Source organism: Tubulanus polymorphus, chromosome 4 (genome assembly GCF_964204645.1).
Source record: "Tubulanus polymorphus chromosome 4, tnTubPoly1.2, whole genome shotgun sequence".
NCBI lineage: Eukaryota > Metazoa > Nemertea > Palaeonemertea > Tubulaniformes > Tubulanidae > Tubulanus > Tubulanus polymorphus.
Genome location: NC_134028.1, coordinates 26,606,402 through 26,629,299, shown reverse-complemented (window position 1 = coordinate 26,629,299; position 22,898 = coordinate 26,606,402). Strand labels below are relative to the sequence as shown.

General features: G+C 39.5%; 3 protein-coding genes across 4 annotated transcripts; all 3 read left to right on the top strand.

Moving 5' to 3' along the window:
- The first annotated feature begins 1,018 nt into the window (after positions 1 to 1,018).
- On the top strand, positions 1,019 to 5,933 carry LOC141904208 (diacylglycerol kinase epsilon-like). 2 transcript variants are annotated; one of them, XM_074792763.1, is made up of 12 exons: positions 1,019 to 1,143; positions 1,715 to 2,401; positions 2,820 to 2,963; positions 3,202 to 3,347; positions 3,537 to 3,597; positions 3,726 to 3,839; positions 3,972 to 4,043; positions 4,123 to 4,253; positions 4,535 to 4,646; positions 4,948 to 5,095; positions 5,374 to 5,449; positions 5,529 to 5,933. In XM_074792763.1, exons 2-11 carry the CDS (start codon positions 1,715 to 1,717, stop codon positions 5,388 to 5,390), a joined length of 1,632 nt encoding a protein of 543 aa, XP_074648864.1. In that variant the 5' UTR covers positions 1,019 to 1,143; the 3' UTR covers positions 5,391 to 5,449; positions 5,529 to 5,933. The 2 variants fall into 2 exon arrangements, with proteins under 2 accessions (XP_074648864.1, XP_074648865.1); XM_074792764.1 differs by lacking the exon at positions 1,019 to 1,143 and adding an exon at positions 1,425 to 1,453.
- Positions 5,934 to 6,099: 166 nt separating this feature from the next.
- Positions 6,100 to 11,680, top strand: LOC141904213 (decapping and exoribonuclease protein-like). The gene is made up of 9 exons (XM_074792773.1): positions 6,100 to 6,709; positions 6,864 to 7,131; positions 7,773 to 8,104; positions 9,110 to 9,342; positions 9,744 to 9,833; positions 9,976 to 10,078; positions 10,534 to 10,663; positions 10,764 to 10,861; positions 11,126 to 11,680. Exons 3-9 carry the CDS (start codon positions 7,794 to 7,796, stop codon positions 11,241 to 11,243), a joined length of 1,083 nt encoding a protein of 360 aa, XP_074648874.1. The 5' UTR covers positions 6,100 to 6,709; positions 6,864 to 7,131; positions 7,773 to 7,793; the 3' UTR covers positions 11,244 to 11,680.
- A 2,410-nt stretch (positions 11,681 to 14,090) lies between these two features.
- On the top strand, positions 14,091 to 18,377 carry LOC141904209 (cytochrome P450 10-like). Its single transcript, XM_074792765.1, has 9 exons — positions 14,091 to 14,231; positions 14,534 to 14,759; positions 15,133 to 15,323; positions 15,675 to 15,876; positions 16,297 to 16,477; positions 16,876 to 17,048; positions 17,166 to 17,247; positions 17,320 to 17,523; positions 17,761 to 18,377. Exons 1-9 carry the CDS (start codon positions 14,132 to 14,134, stop codon positions 17,872 to 17,874), a joined length of 1,473 nt encoding a protein of 490 aa, XP_074648866.1. The 5' UTR covers positions 14,091 to 14,131; the 3' UTR covers positions 17,875 to 18,377.
- Positions 18,378 to 22,898: the final 4,521 nt, after the last annotated feature.

Genomic DNA, 22,898 nt, shown 5'->3' with positions numbered 1-22,898 from the left:
AAACTCATCAACAAAACACCAAGAGACCTCTCTAAACTGAACCTGATAGTCTTGATAAAAAGTTAAGTCGATTTTTCATTTCTGGGTTAGCATCAAGGGCAGGATGCGTATAGCGCTGGTGAGAACAGAGACGCTGGTGAAGTTCTCAATTCTCTCAATTTTACTTTAAACTGATTAATTATAGCTTTAAAGCACAGTTTAAATATCTAGAAAAAGATTGATTAGAATGATCTGAAATTATTCTAGTATAGACATTTTAGAGATCTATATTGTTTAATAAAAAGCTATTTCTTTAAGACTTTGATCTTTCTGATTCTGTTTTGAAGTGCTAGCGACATCTATAAAGATGGCCGCTCACACCATAATTCTACCAATTTCGTTTCTAGATCTTCGGTCCAGTCCTCTGCCGTGCTGAAGGTTTGGTTACGTTTTGAACTACTTGAATTTGAGAGTTTACGACTAATTACGAATGACGCTAACTAGTGGTGATAATTTGTACTATGTATATGCGGTCTCTCATTGGCTGGAACCCCTGCGCTCAGTTCCGTCGCATCGCAGATGAGCTTATGTGGGCTGCGATCGAAAGCAACTGCCCGCCTACCGTAGGCCGGGTAGAACATGGGCAACTAGCCGGATACGGCTTGCGACGAGTCGGTAGGCGTCGCGTTGCCGTCGCAAGCCGGCTTATGTCGAACCGATTGAGGAGCAACTGGCGGCCTCTCGTAGGCCGCTAGTTGCCGCTAATCGGCGATAAACCCAGTTGTCGGTACGCGTCGCGTTTGTCGACATAAGCCAGCCTTAGAATGATCTCCCGCACCGGGTCTATCACACGTGGGTGGGGTTAGTAAAAAAAAATATCGGAATTAGTCGCAGTCAGTTTAGATTTGATGATTTTGTTTTTATAAAATATATCGTGCACTTATTGTTGAATTGTTCGTTACTACTTCAATTAAATTATATTGATTGCATTGATTTAAGTTAATTTGAATTGGTTGAAATAAAATGGATTGAATTGACGTTTTGAATTAAATTGACTCTTTATTTGGACTTTACGTTATTTGACAGGCCTAAATATGAATGCCGTGGAGAGACATTGACGAATCAGAAACAAAAATGTGGATTTGAGAATGAAAGAACATTGAAGTGAGTTCTTTCTCGCCTAGAAAGGTTGACTTTTTAAGACTTCAAAAAAAAACAGTGCCGCTGGTGAATTAACCTCCTCCCCCTCCGCTCCGTTCAGCAGCTGTCTGTCCTGTCCAGCAGCTGTCCTTCCTACTCTTCTTTGTAGTATGTGGCAGAGTCTGAGTTGTTAGTATCTCTTGCAATTTCCCCTCCCACCCTCTCTCCTTACTCCCCTTCCTATTCTAATCCCTTGCACTATTTCCCTCCCCTTCCCTTGCGCTACCTAGGCCTTTAGTTAGTTAGTTACTAGTTAGTTACCTAATCGTTGGTGGTAAGCTATTTATAATTGGATGGGCTCATACCAACATCCGATCGTGAAACTAAACCACAGACAGGTTACTGACTAGACCTAAGTCTGAATACCAGTCGTTGTTACGGTTCCCTACAACTTGTTTGTAGAACGACGGCTAGGTACTAGACTACCTAGGCCTAGGCTGAAGACTTAATCTAATCCCTGACTCAAGGCCTATTATTAGTTAGCCTCACAGTCTTCTTATGTTTAATTCTGTTTATTATTATTTTCCGTTCATAGATGGCGTCTGATTCCATCGTCATTGTCTTATACGTCGTTATATTCATTGCTATAACGATCGTTCTTACGAAACTGTGTAAACGCGACCGCACTCGACACTATGAGATACCGGCACGCGATATCACTAAAACAGGGCACCGCTGGGCGATGGTCGAGATATTCAGCCAGCCGACTTACAGCGCAGTGACGGGAGATCACATCGTTGATGGAGCATTCTGCGATTCATGCGGGATCTGCGTCGAGGACGATCACCTGGACGACGCTAATAAACGATTTCCGTGTAAGAGTTACTCGCGTACTCGCCAGGGGGAGTTAAAACATCACTGGATCGAGGGTAACCTACCGTTGTGTAGCTACTGCGCCATCTGTCAGCAACAATGCGGCGTGTTGCCGCGGTTATGCGATTACCGATGTTGCTGGTGTCAGATGACCGTGCACGAGGACTGTTTACCAGTCGTACCGAGCGAGTGTCGTCTCGGGAAATATCGCGATCTGATCGTCCCCCCGAACTGCGTCCAGTTGAAACTCGTCGGGTGGAAAGGTCGACGTCACCTGATCGTAGGAAGTGTCTCTCGTCCCGATGTCGCTAACTGGAGTCCGTTAATCGTCATCGCTAATAGGAAGAGTGGAAATAACGATGGTGCTCATATTTTACAGTTTTTTCGGGGTCAGTTAAACCCGGCACAGGTAATGCATTAATCAATAGGATTATTAAAACATCTCTCTGTAAATATTTCACCAGTTTTTGTGCCCTGCTATGTGATTTAATCCCTTGTATGTATCCACAATGCGATGTACCCGTTTAATTGTTACTCAGTTAGAATCTATTGAAAGATGGCAGCACCTGTCAAATATTGTGAGGCTTACTAATGATACACCGCATGGCAGGATAAAGGTTATTACAAGTACATTTGGTATCGATATACACCGTACTGCAGTGAAATTTTCATATTCTCCAGTAGCCTCGCAGCCTGTATGGTAGGAAGCTGTTGGAAGTGAAAGAGTTAATGCATTGAAAATAAACTAATTTATCTCTGCTGTCTTAGTTTAACTGATAACTTGATGATGAAATTCTTCAAGCCAGATTTGGTTTGTATTTTTCTAGGTAATAGATCTACATGATTTGCCTCCTGAAGCTGGGTTAGAATGGTGTCATCTGATACCTGATGTTAGATTTCGCGTGCTAGTTTGTGGTGGTGATGGAACTGTGGGCTGGGTACTTAATGCAATCAATCAACTTAAACTAAAAGTGAGTAAATCAACGTCGATAACTTCTTCTGCCGTCAGGGCTCGGTTTCATAGATGTGGAAGAAAAATAGTCCCTGGGAATGTTTTGTAATTCGTCAGTTATAACCATGGTTTCTCATTGTAACTATGGTGGTTGTCACGCAGATTGAGGATTTACCCCTAGGCATAACTTTGATAGTCAGTCTATGAAACCAGGCCCTGGTCTCTTTGCCCTCAATCAATCATGTTTTATGTTTCAGCCTGCTCCACATGTGGGTATTTTACCGCTAGGAACTGGTAATGATTTATCGAGAGTTTTAGGTTCAGGAGAGGGACACGTAGGACACACTAATATACACGATATAATGGATACATTAGAAGCGGCGAAACCGGTGAAATTAGACAGGTAACCGCATAAATCCGAGTCAGTCAAAAGTCTGGACCCAGTTCCACAGTTGTGAGTTAAGATTTGACTGATGAACTAATTTTAACTCAGAGTTAACTCTTACTCACAACTGTGGAGCTGAGTCCTGAGGTTTATTCTAGATTTCACATGAATCTCTCAATTAAAATGTTCCCACATGATAATTTGCAGATGGAAAATTGAAATTCTGAATACAAAGAGATTAGGAATTGGATTTCCACGGCAACGTAAGGTAGGCCCGATACATTGTATAACTGATTTCATAACGTTTAAGTGTTAGCACCGGCTTCGGGTAATTACGCCTAACAATAAAATCTATGTAACGATGAATCGTGAGAATGTATTTTGATTTGGATTCAGGTTCTAGTGATGAATAATTATTTCTCGGTTGGAGTGGATGCTTTAGTGACGTTAAATTTCCACAGACGTAGAGAAAGTTGGCCGAAACTATTTGGAAGTCGAATTATCAATAAGGTTTGTACGAACATCAGTGGAAAATATCAAAATTTTCCACCTTATCTTGATATCGAGGTAGAATTTCGGAGGTTGTATCAGTGAATAAGAATTACTATACACTGCTGTATTACGAGATTTCATTTCATTCAGATGTGGTATTTTACCTATGGTACTAAAGATGTTTTAGAACGAGAATGCAAGGATTTAGAGAAAAAAATCAAGGTATCTTATTCTTCAATCATTGAAACTCTGCGGAATCTCGAACTTCTGAATGGTTCTAAACATTGCTTTGTGTTTATAGTTGGAAATGGATGGTAAACTGATCGCGCTGCCCCCTATTGAGGGTATCGTAGTGTTGAATATAGAGAGTTGGGGAGGTGGCTGTAAACCCTGGAATATCGGAGGACAATCATCTACAGTTCCTAAATCAGCGTAAGTCATGTGACCCCTCGTTTAATCGATATCTCATTTTACTCGGTACTCGTGTCCCTACGCTGTCCCCCTGCGACCTTGTTAGCACAATACAGCCTGTGATTCTTAATGGATTTTTCTTTTAAACTTGGTGTAATAATTTCGGTAGGCGAGATATCCACCCTTAATGAAAATGGAGGTTTTTTGTTAACCCGGTACAGCCTACCAATAATGCGTAGTGTCGTGTGCATGGTGGTGGGATGTGTATTGTTGATGGTTGTTTGTGATATTTTTTGTTTCAGTTATGACGATGGTTTAGTTGAAGTAATGGGTTTATATTCATCATTCCATATTGCACAACTTCAAGTAGGACTCGCCGAACCATTGAGGTTTGGTCAGGCTAAACAGGTCAAGGTAAATAAATAACTCATGAAACATGAATTCATGAAACACTTTTGTTTGAGAAACGTCTACATGTATTCCTGTAATTATTATAATTCACGAAGTTACCGCTGGGGGTTAAATCATCAACCGCATCGGCATCCCCAGGATTGTTCAAGGGGAGCCAAATTTATGTCTTGAATTGGGCAAACGCCACTAGATTTAAAATCTATAACTTAACAAACAACTGTGGAAATAACCGACTCGCATAATGCTCGCGGAATATTTTGTCCGCACATCTTATAAAACTCGCTTTGATAAATGTTTTATTTAGATTACGTTGATGAAGGGTCGAACACCGATGCAAGCTGATGGAGAACCGTGGAATCAATCGGCTTGTGAGATAACTATTAATCACAGTTACCAGGCGAATATGTTAGCATTTACTGAATTGAGTCAAACCGGGACTGCCACCAATACCGGTACGTTTTATAATTGTATCTACAGTTGACTGATTGCCTCACAGATGGTAGAACAGCCCGTACACTCTGACATGGAGAATAGATAATAAGTTAAAGTTTAATGAGACAATCGTCAGGTGAGAGTGTAGTCACACCTGGCGATAATCTCTAGAGAGAGCGTCGGCCCCACATGAAATCCAATTCACGTTCCAGGGTGTACTTAAGGGACTCCTCTGTCTTTCAGCGGAATAGAATTATTGCTATAAGTCGTTTTAATAATTCATGTATGTTGTTTTTAGAAGCGGATGTAACTTGAACTCAAATCTCTACAACATCCCCCAGTTCCTGGAACTGGTTCTTAAAATCCTCTTAAAGGTAAGAGTCGAAAATGCGATATGTGGATTGCTGGTGTAGTATGATTGAACGTTTATTTGACTGTTTTTATGTTTAACAGGTCGCTCTGTGTTTGAACGATGTGCTTTACGGGTAGCAGAAGCAGCAGTCTCGATGTTTTACCACTATTTACGTAGATCAGATCTTCTTCCTTTCAATACTGAACGCGCTAGTCACTGTAGTAGCATTTCTTTAACCGATCGCAGGTCGGCTCGTGACTGACGGCATCAATCGCGTATCAACCCTTATCACTGCCAGCGACACTAGTCTCTACCTGTCGCACTTTTTCGCGACGCGACCGTCTCTCCCAGTCGCAACAGCGACATCCCTGATCATCGGGTCTGAGTCGACCTACGCCTGCCTTTACTCTCGATGTTTTATTGTTTTATATCAGCGGCTTAATTTACTTATTTATTAACTTATTATTATTGTTGTTGTTAAATAAAGTTGTTGCAAAGCAGCACAGGTGGTAATCAAATAGAATATCTCTACGCTCTCAGTTGTAATAAACTGTTTTTGAGGAGTGAACTGCAGCCTGCAATGAATACTGACCGGACAAGATCATTCACAGCGGTCAGGACGAACTATACCACAACCAGTCACGTTTGTAGTTAACCTAGTGTTGGCCTGGTGAATAAACGCAGTTACCCAGGTGTTGACCTGTTAAATTAACGTAGTAACCCTTGTGTTGGCCTGTTTAATAAACACGTAGTTATCCTAGTGTTGGCCTGGAAATAAACATAGTTACCCTAGTGTTGGCCTGATTAATAAACGTAGTTACCCTAGTGTTGGCCTGGGAATAAACGCAGTTACCCCAGTGTTGGCCTGCTAAATAAACGTAGTAACCCTAGTGTTGGCCTGTCTCGCTGTGGCGATGATATTTACATAGACTGGTTGCCTGTCCATAGGTACCGGTAACCAGTCTAAACTGAAGGTAGAGACCGGCAACCAGTCTCGCGTGGCAGGATTTCGTTCCGTGGCAATGCCATCCGGGTTCGAATCCCTGGCCGGGGGAGAATGTGGCCAAAGCCATATTATGCGTATAATCAACAACCGTCATATTACACCCGCTGATGGAGACTCAATCGTATATAATACGATTCTCAGTTAAAGGCCGGGTTTACTACGATGATTTCTAGCATGTGGTTGACATAATCGATCAACTTAAAGAAACCAGTTTATTGCGATACTTTCGCCCACAAGATTCTTCTAGTATTAATGAGGTTCCACTGTATGGCAAATGTAAAACTATCTCAATGTTCGGCACCAATCATTCCTCTTAACTACCATCAATTCAGTTGCGTTTTGCGTTGCAAATAATACATTAATGAGGAGTTTCTTTTTATAATTTGAGATGGAATTTGCTAAGCATTGATCCTACTATTCCGTTTGATAGGTGAGCTATCTATGCCTTCGATGACGTCACACACGTGTTTCGCGTGGAGTTACGAATGTGGAACAATTAGTACCATCCAATCCAACACTCAACCAATAGGGTTTGTCGTGGGAAAACGAAATCAAACGACAAACGAACAGTGCCTGGTAAAACTCGTACGGTACGTCGTACTGCCGGGGGAAAACCCGCTGACATATTGCGACTAGTGACATTACATACGGAAACCTGTGTCTAACTGTCGCTGCTGAAGGAAGAAATCATCATCGAGGTAAGAATTGATTACTTAATATTTGCGTACGTTATACGTACAGACATAAAATTATGTAGGGAAACGTTCAGTTTTGAGGCTGTCATGCACCTAATAAAAAAAATGTATATTTATTAATTAATGAGACCTGTTTTTCTGGGATATTTTACTTACTTTTTGGGGTAATACCTCATTTATGTCTTAACAGAATGCCATAAATCGCGGACAACAACTGAATATCCGATATTATTACAGTTCTGTACCAATTAGAAGCGATTGCTAAAAAGTCTCCTTTAATTCAGTTGAATAGGAGAGAAAATCCTCCATTTTGTGAAATTTCTTGGATTTGAACATTGTTACCATGCCTACGTCAACTTGATTTAGGAATTGAGACCCCACAAGAAAAATAACTTCATTTCGTAGGCATGGTGACAATGTAAAAATTCAAGAAATTTCACAAAATGGAGGATTTTCTCTCTCATTCAACTGAATTAAAGGAGACTTTTTATTAGTCGTATCTAGCCGTTGTTCCTCAAACAAGGTTGTAGGGGACCGTAATAACGTCTGGTATTCAGACTATCATGCGCCATTAGTTTCTTATCCGATCACGGCATTATATATTTTGTATTGATTTAATGATTGAGTGTTTTATGTTGATATAGACGCGACACGAAGTCTACAAGATGGACCGTCATAACAACACTTACAACGATCGTCATCTAACGGCCGATGAACATAGTTACCGCGGGTTCTTTTCGTATCGAAAACCAACAGAAATCGGATGTTTTTCAGTAGATGAAACTAAAGCATTCTGTGACGACGGAAAAGCGAAACTGAAAGTATTTTGTCCTCCACCAGAAAATCAAGATTTTCAGTTCGACCTGAAACTTGGTTTCGACAGTTTTATCGATGCATTTAGCAAATTGAAGGTCGATTGCGTTCATGCTGGTAACTGTGAAAATAATTTGATTTGGCTCATCAAACATAATAGAAAGTAAGTAAAAGCTTGGTAATATTAGACATCAAAGTCCGGATGTCACTCGTGTATCCACCCTCCATTCCGCCAGATGGCGTGAATAATGATATGGCACAACATGGCAACTCAAAATCTAATACACTATATATACATACGTACTTCATAGTTTTTCGAAACATTTTACCGCAAAAACGAAAAGTTTGCTCATTGACCCGTTAATAAAAACGAACTGATGAATATTGTTGGTCGGTCAACTGTGCAAAACAATCCCATTTATATTAATGACATCCGAAACTAATCATTCCTTTTTACAAGTTGCCAAACGAATTATTTAGTGTACCGTGTCTTGACACAGATTATATCAAATCATTGATTACGTGGCGCGGACAATCCAGGCGCGGGTCCGGGGGAGCATCTGGAGCGCTCCTCTAGATTTTCAGTTGGTCCCCGAAAATCTTTCCTGTCCAAAAATTCAGTACCAACTGAGGACGTCCAGTGGCCCCTAAATATGGTTTTTTTCGGTTGAAAGAAGCTATATAAGAGAGTTGCCTCTGCAATAATTGCTGTCCTTTTCATCAGGTGCTACCTCTCACTATATGCCCTGAATCCGCCCCGACAATCTCGAGTTTTCCGTCGGTTTCCATAGAGTGAGGAAAAAAGTTTTTTATTCAGAACAGATAACACAGCAAAGATGAACAAGTGCAATTGAATTAAGAAAAATCAACTTACGTATAGGTACAGTTTCAACTTGAATCGTACTTACAACCAAAAGATAAAGACTATAAAATAAAACATGCTTCGAAACGCAAATTTACGACAGTTTAACTCCGATATAAACTTGTCTCTATCTGCGTGAACGGAACGATATCGACGACCGTCATACATAAAAACAACGAATCCTGCGTTTTCTTTATCAATTATGCAATATATTAAATCATTGGCTGTGATGAGGTGTACGTTAGTCTGAGTTCTATTTCATATTTAGTTAAATCGATCGAAATGTTTTTCGTTGTTCGTTTCTAGTTTGAAGGCAGATTTTATTTGTTTGGGAGGAGGAATTCTACACAAGATCGTGTGTAGTCCTTATGCAAGTGATGACTGGGCATTAGGTGTTTCAAAGTTTAATGGAACTTTATATGTATGTGAATTCGCCACTGATAAGAAAGTAAACAGTGGAGTCACTTTCCAAAGGTCTGATGAGTATACCTATTGGGGCCACAAGTTTGAACATTACGTCACGCGTAAAATTACTGATGGTACGTATTAAGTTCGTTCAAAGCGTCACTTAAATGCAAAGGCATCGGGGATCTGCTTTGCATTCCCTCAGCTGAGACCCCGCACCTACCAGTCGAAACTCTGCACCTACCAGCTGAGACCTTGCATCCCCTTAATACCGAAACATGTGTCCCAGGACAACACCAGGTACCCCCTCCAAACTTAAATCATTCCGGTTTCTGATCGTCTCGATGTGTGTTCAGGACTTCACCAGAAAAATTTTGCAAACCCGGAGATTAGACATTTTGTCAGTGCAGTTGAAGACAAGAAGATAGATTGTCTTCACTTCTCACTAATAAAATGATAAATTTGAATAAGTGGTGGTTCCAGATGACACTTTACACATGCATGTAATAAAAGGGTTTTTGTGGTTTACTTTCAGAAAGACCCGAAAATCGATTGACGCCGATCAACAACACTGAATGTTACCGATCTGTGATGCAAGCAGATATCAATAAAAAACATTCACTCAGTAAGGGAGTAATGAGTGTCGTTTTGTTCTTATTACAACATGAAAAATCATCCTAAAAGTCAATACATACATGTTAACTGAGCTTACAGCATCTGATGAATTGATCGACGTCCAGAACTGATTTTTCACATTTTTCTTGTAGTTTTCAACGCTGAAATAGATTGTTTTGGTCGTGCTCGGGCAGATCGACCTCACGATGAATACATCGAACTGAAAACACATCACAAACTCAGACATATCCACAGGCAGGTGTATTTGTAATTAAACCTTCATGAGACCAAAAAACGATACATTGTTTCCCCGAGCGCCGGGTCGGAATCGATCATGCAGGGAATTTGTAAAAATAAAATCCTGGTGGCCGGGTCCCTTCGTAAAGCAGGTGTAAATTTCATCCAGAAATAAAATTCACGTGAAAATAAAACTTAATTTGAGCTGAAAATGTATTATTTATTGTACTATGCATTATTTAGGAGGTTCTGTGTGAGTCGATGTGTACTACGTCATCACTATTGGCGTTTGAAAATACTGTGGTCTATTGGCGATATATACACATTGAAAATAACTTAGATATATCATATCATTCGTTGGCGATAATATTAGAAAATCTGTGTTTTATCTCTGCAAGGCTTCAATAGACTTTCGAGTTAGATATTTTTTTCTGATAATAATCATTTACGGATTTCGTTTTGATCGACCGTAGATTGAAGCTGTTAAGGTGGTGGGCGCAGAGTTTTTTAAACGGTACAAAAACGATCGTCTGCGGATTCAGAGATGACGATGGAATCGTTGACAGAATACAGTCATATGAAGTCGACAATCTTCCTAAGATGGTACACGTTCACCTCACCCGCATTAGAAATATCGCTTTATCAAACGTAATTGTAGAACGTCATTTTACAGATATTTTTTCTCTAAATCTTTATTCTATAGGAGGCACCCGGGCCACCGTGGAGAACTGATGTTTGTATGAATTTCTACAGTGAATTCTTATCTTTCGTTAAGAAAACAGTTATTGAAGATGATCCCAAGTGAGCAAATATTTATCGTGATTCCTGTGAACAAAGTTTAAGCTTCATGCTTTTCATTCCACTAATTCTTCAGTCATAACGTCATTAAACGATCATTATAGTTGACGATCATTGTATCGATCGAAGACTTTCTCAAAAGATGACTTATACACTCGAGTAAATTGGAAAATGAAATATGGACTAAAAGATCTACACGACTTCAGTATAATGTGATGTCTTAACCGAAAACACTTTAAGGGAGTTCGTTTTGTTTCATTATTTCAGAGTTGTCTACATGTTTCGCTTTGATCCTGATGAAAGACGAAGGGTAGTTGTTGAGAAGAAGCCTCGCGGTTCACCGAACGTCTTTATGCCGGACTGGTACATAGAAGAAATGGCCTAAATATGTTCTGAAACGAAATCTACATTTTATTATAGTAATTTTGATTCGCGAGAATCCTGGCAAAATGAGCTATTTATAAGTTTAGCCTACAACATGCGTAGCCTTATGATTGTGATTTTAAGTATACATTTTTTATTTCTATTTATTAAAAAAAACAACTTTTATGGGGGATATATCCACGTACAAAGGAATATACTACATGTAAAATACCGATATCGATAATATCAGATAATATACTAATATCAGAATCTAAATTGGGCAACAAAACATGATCAGCCATTTTAAGCACAAAAGCTTTTAGAAGATTATGCATTAACAGTTTTGATTCAGATAGTGAACCACGTTTCTGTAGTTTACTGCCGGTTAGTGACTTAGCAGAATTATCCTCGTATTTCTCTTTTCTAATGTTGTAAAAGTGACAATAGAATATACTTCACTTAGATAGAAATTGAATCTACAAATAGGTCGTTATTTTGTTATTATACCCATAATTCATGCGTTGTCTACATACGTCATATTGGCCGTTAAAACTATTTTTACCTCGACTGAAGGTCGATATGACAAGTGCAAGACTAGGCATCAGTATCGGTTTTGGCAATCCTGTAGCCATTATCCATTTGGTTGCGTTTTACGCCGCAAGTAATGCATGAGGGAACGAAAGTCACTTTTTAATTTAGGATGGAACTTACTAACAATTGATCCTACGTTTGGCAGGCGAGCTATGCCTTCGATGACGTCACACGCGTTTCGCGTGAAGTTACAAATCGAATGTGAAACGATTGATACCGAATCCAATCCAACTGTCAACCGTCTCCATTCACGATATCTTAAACATTTATAATCGTTTATCGCTAGGCAGAATCTGGTGTCGGCAACGAAACTTTTACCGGTCGATTTCCTGGCCAGACGAACCCCTAAAGAACGGACTGTGAGATGGTTATCCAAATATTTTAACAAATCCGGTGGATCTTCGCGCAGAGATCTCTGTGGTGGCACGATCACTTCACCGAACTTCAAGAAAATTATTTTGCTGTATTTGTGAATATTTTTGTAGAAACAATGGTTCATGGCCGCGTATTTGGCGAATCGACGGGGGAATTTTTCTTTCGGGTAATTAAACGGCGACCTCATTGACGTGAATTCTATCAGCTTTTTATCGATGTAGTATTTAATCCACGGTGTCGCTGTAATCGGGCGAGAGGGTGCGTTCGAATAGATTCCTATATAAGTGACGCCTAATAAACGAAGTATTTCCACCCATACTACGAACGCTTTAGGGTTCGAGGCTCGTGGTAAATTAGGACAACAAACGGCTACTCCGTGAGGTGACCCGCGTACGGTATACCCAGCATCGGGACGAACTATTTTTACGATATTTATCGGACGCTGATCGTCACGACTGTAGACGATTGACGCATAAGTTAACGCAGTGTTAAGGATTGTAGCGGGAACTGGACAGGTCAGAAATATGGCGATGAACACTTTGCCCGTTATATCTGTCATATTCTTTACATCTAACGGTGATGTCATATTCCTGATGAACGTATTATCCAACCAGAACACGCAATGAAGCCGGTTTCTGGTGACGTCAGTGTGTCCTACTGCGAAGAAATGTAATAGTCTAATCGAAGAGCGATTGTCAATGAAAGCACTTCCGGAATAAACTCTCAGATCGTTTGTACCGTTTACTAGATGCCATCCGTTATATTCGAGAATTTCGTACGGATAAACAGTTGTTATTCTCTGAACGACGCCGTCATTGAACACGACCTTTATTCGACCAGGTTTCCTCACATTTATTTGACCAGGTTTCTTCACCCTCGTGCTATCGTTACGCAGATCTATTTTGCTCACAATCGGAAGATTTTGGTACTTTTCGTTAATCTCGAATAGTTTAGCGGCGGTCGTAACGTCGTCGATTGAAGGGATGTTTTTACGATGACTCCCATCATTTTCCGTATTAGATAGGACGACGACGCGATGACCCGGTCCCCGCAATCGTTTCTCAACGACAATCGAATATATCGAATAGTACACGATTAAGACAATGATTATCGCCAAAATGCGTAAATACATTCGGGACGTATTCGGCGCCATACGAACCTCCCTGTGCGATACGCGAGCATGCGCTCTTTCCTTCAGAACCTCTGGCCGAGTTTTTCTAGGGCGATTCGGATTCTTTGTGAAGTTCATTTCATAGAAATTAATTAAACGGCAATTATAATTACGAGTAACACCGGCTGCCATTAATGACCTATCTATATCAGAGTTGACACATTAATACAGACGATCAAACACACACCGGCGCTGCTGTAGAAATGAAGGCACTCTCTGTCGTCTACGAATCTTTTTATTATAATATTTAAAGTTATATATAGTTTATGAATTTACATATTACCATCTTATGAGAAAATCATGTTTGCTACTCGTGAAGATAATTTGATGCATCAGGGCCGTACCTAGCATTTGAACTTAGGGGGGGCAGGGGGCAGAGAAATCCGGCAGTTTATAAGAATAACATTTGCGAAAAGGGCACTTTCCCAAAGTTTCTAGGCCCCGTGCTATATGCGTCCCTGGTACATGTTGCCAAAACAAAATAAAAAGATGGGTAAGGCGAAACAAAATTAACAAATCTTTCATAACGTAGGGGATACATCGCATATAACCAATGACAATGTGCGCCGGGATTGAATTAAGCGCCAATTATAGTCACGAATAGCGAGGGCGATGTTTGCATCAGCTGTTAACATTTCTATTAACACGTATATACATATTGTATGAACGTTATTGGAGTTTAGTACGTACAGTTGAAGGCAATACTGCACAGTTCGTCCTTGAGTTCACTATGTGTTGGATATAGATTCTCAGTATTGCTATAGTATATAGAAATGTGTACAGCAGCCGCGGTGAAGTCATTTAAAAAGCTCCCTGGTCCCAGGGATATACCTCTGTTCGGAACGGTATGGCAGTATTCAGCTATATTACGAGGTAAGACGTACTTTTACATACCGCTCTATTAACCCCAGAAACGAATAAGTGTGCTTGTACCCCAACTGCAGAGAACTTATCCTTGACAAAACTATTTGCAAGTTCCCTAGTTTAAAAAAACCTAGTATTTTCTCTGCTTAATGTTTGAATCATGGCCATGATTCCTGTTGGTTTCATAGCAAAAAAACAGGACTTTTCGTTTTGTGTCATCCGGCTTATGGACGCGATAGAAATCGTTCCGGAGCTTCGAATGTGAGGAATTCTGCGAATTTATGCTCAATTCATTATCATATGATTTCCAGGTCGTTATACATTCGAGCGTATGAACGTGGCTAAACGAGATAATTACGCGAAATACGGTAAAATTTACCGCGAGAAAATCGGACCGTTCACTCTGGTACAGCTATTCGACCCTGTAGATTTCGCGAAGGTTTTTAGATCAGAAGGCAGGTGCCCGAATCGTCCGGCGATACCGATAACAGTGGTCGCTAATAAACGCGATGGTATTTCACTAGGACTCGGGTCTCTGTGAGTAACAGTTAAGTTGTTCCAGTCGTTTCGAATAAGAACTGGTGATTTGTTTTATCTTTTATCATAAAGGACTTCCTCTTCCTCGAAGTAAATCGTCCGAATAGATGAGCATGGATCATAAAGTTATTCGTTACCAGAGAGTAAATTCTCTATTTATTCACAAATTTTACTGCTTGCCCTTAAAGGGGGGAGCTTTAAGTGAATAATGTTGGTAAGCCTGGGCGAATCAGCAGAACGTCTGTCTCGGACACTGGGGGTACTAACGAGCTCAAACCCTCTCAATGGCAAGCCGCCTCATATACGGTGATTGCCCACTAATTTTACGGATATTCAAAATGAATATTATTTTTTCAATGTTTCCAATATACAGAAATGGCGAAGAATGGCGTAGTTATCGAATGGCTGTACAGAAATTATTGATGCATCCTAAAGCGGCATCGATCTATCTGCCCAATGAAAATAATGTTGCGGACGATTTTGTAAGGTTGTTAGGCAACAGCCGAAACGAAAACAACAATGTTGATGACATTCACGAAAAACTGTTGAAATATGCAACCGAATGTAAGCTCTGGAAACATGGCATTATAACTCCTTAATGAGGCATCAGGAAGGTGGGAGAGAACACATTTTATTAACATTTCTATCATGTACTATTTCGCAATTCGATGATTCCTGTCAACGAATTGCTTATAGTTGCAAAATGAGCTGAACGCCTATAGGCCTTTCCAGGCCTCCGTTTCGTCTGTGACGACGATGAGCACTGAGCACTGAAATTACGCGCACTCACAAGAAAGCGTGCTAACCACTAGACCAATAGAACGAGGCTTACCTCGGTCTTGTGGAAGCAAACCTTGTGAGGACAAGTGAAAACTTGTAACTTTAACTAACTTGTATATTTCTCGTCGTTTTCAGATAACGGAGTGATATGTTTTAATAAAAGGATCGGATGTCTGGCCGATCAGATTCCCGCAGATTCCGACGCCAATTTGATGGCAAATGCTACTCGAGACGTTTTTGAATCAGTTCAGAAAACTGCGTTTGCATTTCCGTTGTTCTACTTTGTCAGGACCCCGATGTATAAACAATACGTGAGGAGTTACACTGAATGTAACAGGTATAGATACTGTTTGTTTGGAGAAGGGGGTGATTGGAGAGAGGACGAATCGGCAGAGAAAGAAAAGGCAGAGAGCATAGCTATACGTAGGGGTTGATATGATATGGATGCCCTCAGAAGGAATTCTATAGGCCTGGACGTGTGACGCCGTAGTTTGTTCGTCAACAAGTGCTGGGGAGACTTGTGTCATACATGCTAACGATAATCAAGGGCGGGTTCCATTGTCATAGACTTGAGACCATCTAGTTCATTGGCTAATCTATAAGTTTTGAACCAGTTTTAAGATTTAATACCACTTTTGGACTTGATACCAACTAGGGAACTACGGGAAATTAGATGGCTGCAAGACATCTTCAATTAGCTCTGACTCTCTGAACTCTTGAATAAATGTAATGTATAGATTGATATTCTCCTTTCTAGAATATCTACAAAATATATCGAAAATGCCTGGAAGGAGGTCGAGAGCGATCCATCGCTGATACAAGACTCATCAATTCAACACAATCCAAATCTACTTCATTCGCTGATAGCAACCGGAAAACTAAGCGTCGAACAAATAAACGTGATTTTACTCGATTTATTTCGAGCTGGAATTGATTCCGTAAGAGTCGATTATTACACTCGTTACATTGTTTTTGATGATGGGATCTTTCATAATAATGTACGGATTGAAATGCTCACTTTCCTAGGAAGAATGGAGCCAGTTTATGTACAGATTTTGCCAATTTCAAACCCCCTGTCTCCCCAGTGCGTAGGGAGACGTGGCAAACATTCCATTTCCGATTTTCTTAGAATATCGCGTGCCCCGAACAAAATACACACATTTTCTTATACTCCAACTCAACGTAATAGCGACCCATCCATGCTCCGTCTGCCCAAAAATTTGCGTATACCTTGAGAGAATTTTATTGGGTCCAGCGAGATCTGAGGCGTGTGGAGACTTCAGTGGCCGTTAGTGACCGTTACAATTCGCTTATATATTTCTGTTGTTCCCTACAGGTTGCTGGATCGATGGCATTTTTCCTGTATAATTTAGCTCGTCATCCCGAAGAACAAAATAAATTATACACTGAAATACAGACTGTAACCCGTGGTCGAATAGATGTTGTAATAACGGACGAGAATATAGCAAATATGCCGTTCTTGAAAGCCTGCCTTAAAGAATCATTTCGGTAATAGTTTTAGATAATAAATGACAACAGAAATAGTCTGTGGCGTTGAGATCCGTTTTTAAAGTTCGAATAAAGCAAGAATCATTTTGCGGTGATTGAATTTCATTGAATTTTTAGATTGAACTTTCCAATCGAAGGTGGAACGACAAGAATTCTAGAAACGGACCTCGTACTCTCTGGATACAGTATACCGAAGGGGGTAAGAAGCACCGCGGACTCATGATTTTACAAACTCTACATGTTTTAGAAGTATTGATGTCTTTGTTGGCAGACGATCGTCGCAATGAACAACCAGACCATACTCCAAGACGACGCCTATTTCGACGAGCCTCTTCTCTTCAAACCAGAAAGATGGTTGAAGAACACGATCAACAAGACCGTCCCGAAATTTACGATGCTACCGTTTGGCTATGGTATGAGAATGTGTGTCGGGAGGCGATTTGCTGAACTGGCGATATACTTAGCTACGTTAAAGGTGAGTCAAACTGAATCCGGTTCCAGAGATTGTAGTTTAGTTTGACTCGAGGGTTGAGTAACTCAATTCCACAGTTCTCATTTCATTGGAATTGAATTCAACTCTGAGTCAAAGTGATAAAATCTGATACTGGGTTTGACAGTGAATTTTAAGAGAATTCAAATAAATGAAATCGTTTTTTGGACCCGCATTCGTTAACCGTGTTATTGCTCGCTTGAATACCATGTCTTTTTTCAGATACTGAAAAAATATCGTATTGAATATGATAGAGGAAATGTAGACATGTTAAACAGAGTATTCACAATACCTGACAAACCAATCAGCATCAAGTTTATAGACCGGCAACACTAAGAATATCGAACTGAGGGGTTGTTTCATTGAATGTCTGAACCGCGGTGAAACCACCCGGAGTAAGACGTAAATAAACGAGCTTTCAATGATAATATCTGGACACTTCCGAAAAAATAGCGTCCAATATCCACCGTTTGGCGAAGGCCCGTTAGAGTAAGAAATTCCGTTTTTGGAAAAAAAATCCTGCTGAAGGAAAATTGTGATATGAAATAAGAAAAAAAATGATTCAAAAAAGATTTGTTTATTAAATAAACCTCACGAATTGCAATAACAAGTCTTTATATTAAATTAAACGAGATTATTATATTATAATTATATTATATAATTCGAAAGTGTTTGCCTTGATGTAAGCTTTAAGCTTAGCTGGAATGGCAGTTGATCTAAAGCATCGTTCTTTAATCCATTCTACACTGTATTGATGGATTACAGAAAAAGGTCTTCATTGAAATTCATTCCACAAAATATTCTGCAAATTGACAGCATAATTAACAGCATAACCTGATAGTGAATTCAACAATAAATACATGATTTCAATATTCACAGGAATCTAGAATCTGAATCTAGAATATCTGAATCTAGATTTGTCTTTATAGATGATTTCATCAGTCGCTTGTTGCCATTTATCATCGGCAATCAGATCTGTATTATATAAACGACACTTTAAGATGTTATTATGTCGTCTAATGACGAACAAATCACATTCACGATTCCGTAGACATTTCAAGCTACAGCGAATTTGGGACCTCGATGTTGTTACTGGTTCTAGTGGATTGATGTCAGGTGAAGGTAGATTCTTGGAAGCAGCATTTTTCATGAAATCTACAATATATGATATATATGGTGATTTCAAAATTACAAGTTACGTAAATTGTTTTTGCTTGTTACCATAGACAAATAATACAAAGGACGTATTCGCGTGGAAAAGGAACACACGACAGCGCTTATTTGTGCCCCGTTGGTTTAATCTACGAACAATTATCTCAGTGAGGCTCATAGGCTGGACCTACAGGCAGTAAGGCTGAACAGATGCATACAAACCTAACTTATTTGTACTTTCACAGTTCCAATCTATTAAATGATGTTCTGGCCAGTCTTCAAACAAATGTGGCTTAGTAAATCGACTTTCTGGTTGAATACAACAGCTTTGTGATAATTGGTGATAATCAGCAGATCTACAGAGGAACTTCGTGAAAGTCGCACATGAATCAATACACTGTCTTATGGTAAGACCCGTAACGCAATCATTCGGGAATCCAGCCATTGCCTTCCGTGCAACTATGTTCCATCTGAGTCGTTTTTGGGGTCCACACGCATCTAGAAACAAATATATCATTATCGAGAACGATTTTATGTTTGATTTAGTAATATAAAACCATTGTAAAAACAAACTAAGATAATACTATAAACAGGTTTGACTTCTTTCGCAACAGTTGAATGAGATTGAAGCTATAGATCTAGGAATCCATGAATACTTTGTAAACTCGTTTCGATACCTTGTTAACTCAATTTGCTGCTGGCTTTATGTTCAATTAGTATCGGCTATTTGTCGATTTAATCATCCAACATTTTGAATAAAATATGATTTTGAAATAAACATTGAATATGCATGTCTCTCTGGGGACGTTGTTAGATAGACTCATTAGGGTATTAGTCTGACTTCAATATCGTGGTCTTCTGCCCGAAAACTGGCCCGGTCAGAATTAAGATGGCCGACTGGCAGCCATTGGTGTTCGCCAAAATCTGCACTTTTTACACATTGTGAAGTTTTCAAGGGAAATTTTAAAAACGCTTTGATCAATAATCTTGATCTTTCACATGTGTTTGTATCCTTCTATGGTGCGTTAGCATGAGAGAAATTGGGTCGATCATGAGAGTTTTTTTGTGCCCGAAAAGGTAGTTTTTGCCCTGAATTCCGAGATCTGTACCTTTATTTTGCTACCATAAAAATTACAGAATTGTAGCTCATGACAAATGTTCTATGATTGTGAAGAGTTTCCAGGCCATTAGTTGTTGTTTATGGTCACCAGGGGGCGTTGATTAGCCGAATCTTATCATTTTCATATTGTGTTGGTACCCAGGCATATTTTGTAACCACAATCAATTGCATAATTGTAGCTAGTGACATGTTCTATGATTGTGGTGAGTGTTAAGGTCATTGCTTTATTGATATGATAAATTGAATATTGACATTTTCCGTTTGTTGAGCATGTCAAACCACTTCCCAACGGAGCGCGATGGGGACCCTAATTACGAATGTAGTTGGTGGTAAACAAGTATAGTGAAAACGCTCACAAAATGATGATGATACCTTTCATGATCTGATGACAGTTCTTGAGTACATGTGAGTGAAAACTAACATTAAAACGTGTGAATTTCAGACCAGAAAAAAATTCATATCGCATACATTGGAAAATTGGAGCCAGGCATTTTGCTTCGCTCAGTAACAACACCCAAAATATCTACTCCAGATATTATTCAATTTATATATGTCGACACAGATTATATCAATATATAGATATTATATGAAAGCATTCGTGGAACAATCAATCTCGACAGAAAGCAACGTTTTTTATAGCGTGGAGCGAGGTGGAAGTTTAGAACACGGCAAAAATGAAAAAGTGCTATCGAAAAGAGAAGACAACAGCTTACCTATAGGTGCAGTTTCAACTTGAATCATAACAACAGCCAAAAGATAAAGACATAAATAAAACATGCTTCGAAACGCGAATTTACGACTGTTTAACTCCGATAAACTTGTCTCTATCTGCGCGAGTAACTAGCGCCATCGGCTCAACACCATACATAGAAAACGAGGTTCAACTGTGGCAGTCGAGGATTCCGCTGGGATCAACCAGGTGTCGTTAGTTTATCGGTTTTTATTCTCAAATTGTATTAAAATCCATCCATAATTTCTCAAATTATTAACGAATAAAGAATTTCATATGATTAATGATATGCTTGGCCTCGTCTTGAACGTGAAATGAACGTGGGCTTCCTTTCTCACACACTATATTCAGGGTAATTTTCACACCGAATCCAATCCGACGTTTTCTGTCACGAAGCGTAGTTAGATTCAATCTACTACATACGAACTAATTCGATCGAAATGTATTTTCACCGTCGCTACTCGTTACTGTGGCACGTGAGCATTTCGGTAACGATGTGCTTTCCATCCTGCAAGGTCGTTGACTTTCCCATTTCAAAGAAAAAATAGTCGCCTCCCCTCGTCACTTTTGGAATTTAGAATGAGTCTTTCTTTTCACAAGAAATCTTGAGTGGACTGGTCATTACAGCTATGGTAACCACACTGAGACTCTCAGCCAAGGGCTCTCGGTGGTCTAATGGTTAGCGCACTATCCTAGCATCCGGATCCACCGGTTCAAATCTAAGTTCGCATTCAACTTCTTGGATGTAAAACTGCTATTGAGAAGTCCTGGCTGCTGTCGGCCTCATGGACTGCGTGTGGTTGAACTATGAACTGATGCTATTTGGACCTACTGTCTGTATAGAACTGACAGATATTTTCCAACCTGTTCAGATGTTTTACGATTAAGATATATCTTCACAACCAATGAATTCTTGTGCATCGTATATCTATATATAATGTATTCAAATTCATATTTTACACAATATTAAACATTCACAAAATCTGAGTAAATTGTATTAGATTTCAGTGAAATGATTTTGTATTCGCTGTTAATAATAGATCTTTCTAATGAAAACGACACTTTAATGATATCTTCATATTGAAGTTGAATTAGTTTTCCAATACGCGTGAAGACACGGTCAATTCAAGAACATTCTCAGACATTCAGTACGCTTTCTTAGTAGTCAGTACGCTCTCAGGCAGGCAGAGCACTCTCAGACAGTGAGTACATTCTCATCTGATCCTCGGTAATCATGAATTCAACTCAGATGCAAATCGGCAGAACTTACACCAGTAACATCATTCTCATGTCTGTGGTGAACAGGTCTGGAATCTACCGTACTGTGTCACTGGTCTTTCTGCCCGTCGTGTTCCTGATTGGAGCCTTCGGAAATTCGGCTACTTTCCTGATAATGATAAGTCGCAGATTCCGCGGTTTATCTTACACTAACTATCTGATCATTTTGTGCCTCGGTGATTTCATGTACTGTGTAGATTTTACACTGATGCCTGTTTTACAGTTTTCTCTCTTGCACGTTAAAGACGGTCCTATATTCATCATGAATTCACTGATCAGTTGTAAAATCTATGAATTTGTAATGGCAATTACAGTCTGCAATAGTTCGTGGTTAATCGTGGCTATATCTCTAGAACGAGTGGCAGTTGTTCTCTTCCCGTTCACATCTCGTTTGATATGTACACCGAAATTCGCTAGATTTACCGTATTAATAATTACTGCATTAAATGCACTGGTTCTATATCTCACACCTGCTTTATCGATACATTTTCTCGACCAGTTTTTTGGATGTTACTATGAGTTAGTTGACCAAATAACGTATTTCACCATAATTCTCGTTTACATTTACCTTTTACCGTTAATTTTGATCATTACATCAAATACAGTTATTATACTTCAGTTATTCAGAGGTTCAAAAATGGTTTCGTCCGATCAGAAAACTACGAAATCAAAACGTACGACAATAATGCTTGTAACGGTTTCACTCGCATTTGCGATATTCACATTTCCATCCACTTTTACTTCATTTCTGCCAATGTCACTCGAACAGAGAAATTTTATACTGGACATTTTCACACAATTCCTTATGTGTAACTATGTGGTAAATTTCTACATATATCTTTTACTGGGACGAGAAATTCGTGAATATTTTTGTATGAAAATCCGCTGTAGAAATTCAGTAAGATAAGCATCGATTTCAAGTATGATAAAACTTGTAATACACGCAACTGAATACTTCATTTAACACATCACATAGTCGTGCATATGCGTACGCTTGACTTCCGGGCAGGTTTACCGCGCGAAAACTTGCGGCACTAATCAGATAGCTCGTTGTATATTCGCTGAGGCTGATTTCTCCAA

Excerpts from the sequence above, each read along its gene's own strand:
- LOC141904208 (XM_074792763.1), top strand. The coding sequence starts at position 1,715 with ATGGCGTCTGATTCCATCGTCATTGTCTTATACGTCGTTATATTCATT. Across the intron at positions 3,598-3,725 it reads GATTTCCACGGCAACGTAAG|GTTCTAGTGATGAATAATTA; the intron begins GTAGGCCCGATA and ends ATTTGGATTCAG. Across the intron at positions 3,840-3,971 it reads GAAGTCGAATTATCAATAAG|ATGTGGTATTTTACCTATGG; the intron begins GTTTGTACGAAC and ends CATTTCATTCAG.
- LOC141904209 (XM_074792765.1), top strand. The coding sequence starts at position 14,132 with ATGTGTACAGCAGCCGCGGTGAAGTCATTTAAAAAGCTCCCTGGTCCC. Across the intron at positions 16,478-16,875 it reads TTCGAGCTGGAATTGATTCC|GTTGCTGGATCGATGGCATT; the intron begins GTAAGAGTCGAT and ends TGTTCCCTACAG. Across the intron at positions 17,049-17,165 it reads TGCCTTAAAGAATCATTTCG|ATTGAACTTTCCAATCGAAG; the intron begins GTAATAGTTTTA and ends TTGAATTTTTAG.
- LOC141904213 (XM_074792773.1), top strand. The coding sequence starts at position 7,794 with ATGGACCGTCATAACAACACTTACAACGATCGTCATCTAACGGCCGAT. Across the intron at positions 8,105-9,109 it reads CTCATCAAACATAATAGAAA|TTTGAAGGCAGATTTTATTT; the intron begins GTAAGTAAAAGC and ends GTTCGTTTCTAG. Across the intron at positions 10,079-10,533 it reads AAACTCAGACATATCCACAG|ATTGAAGCTGTTAAGGTGGT; the intron begins GCAGGTGTATTT and ends GATCGACCGTAG.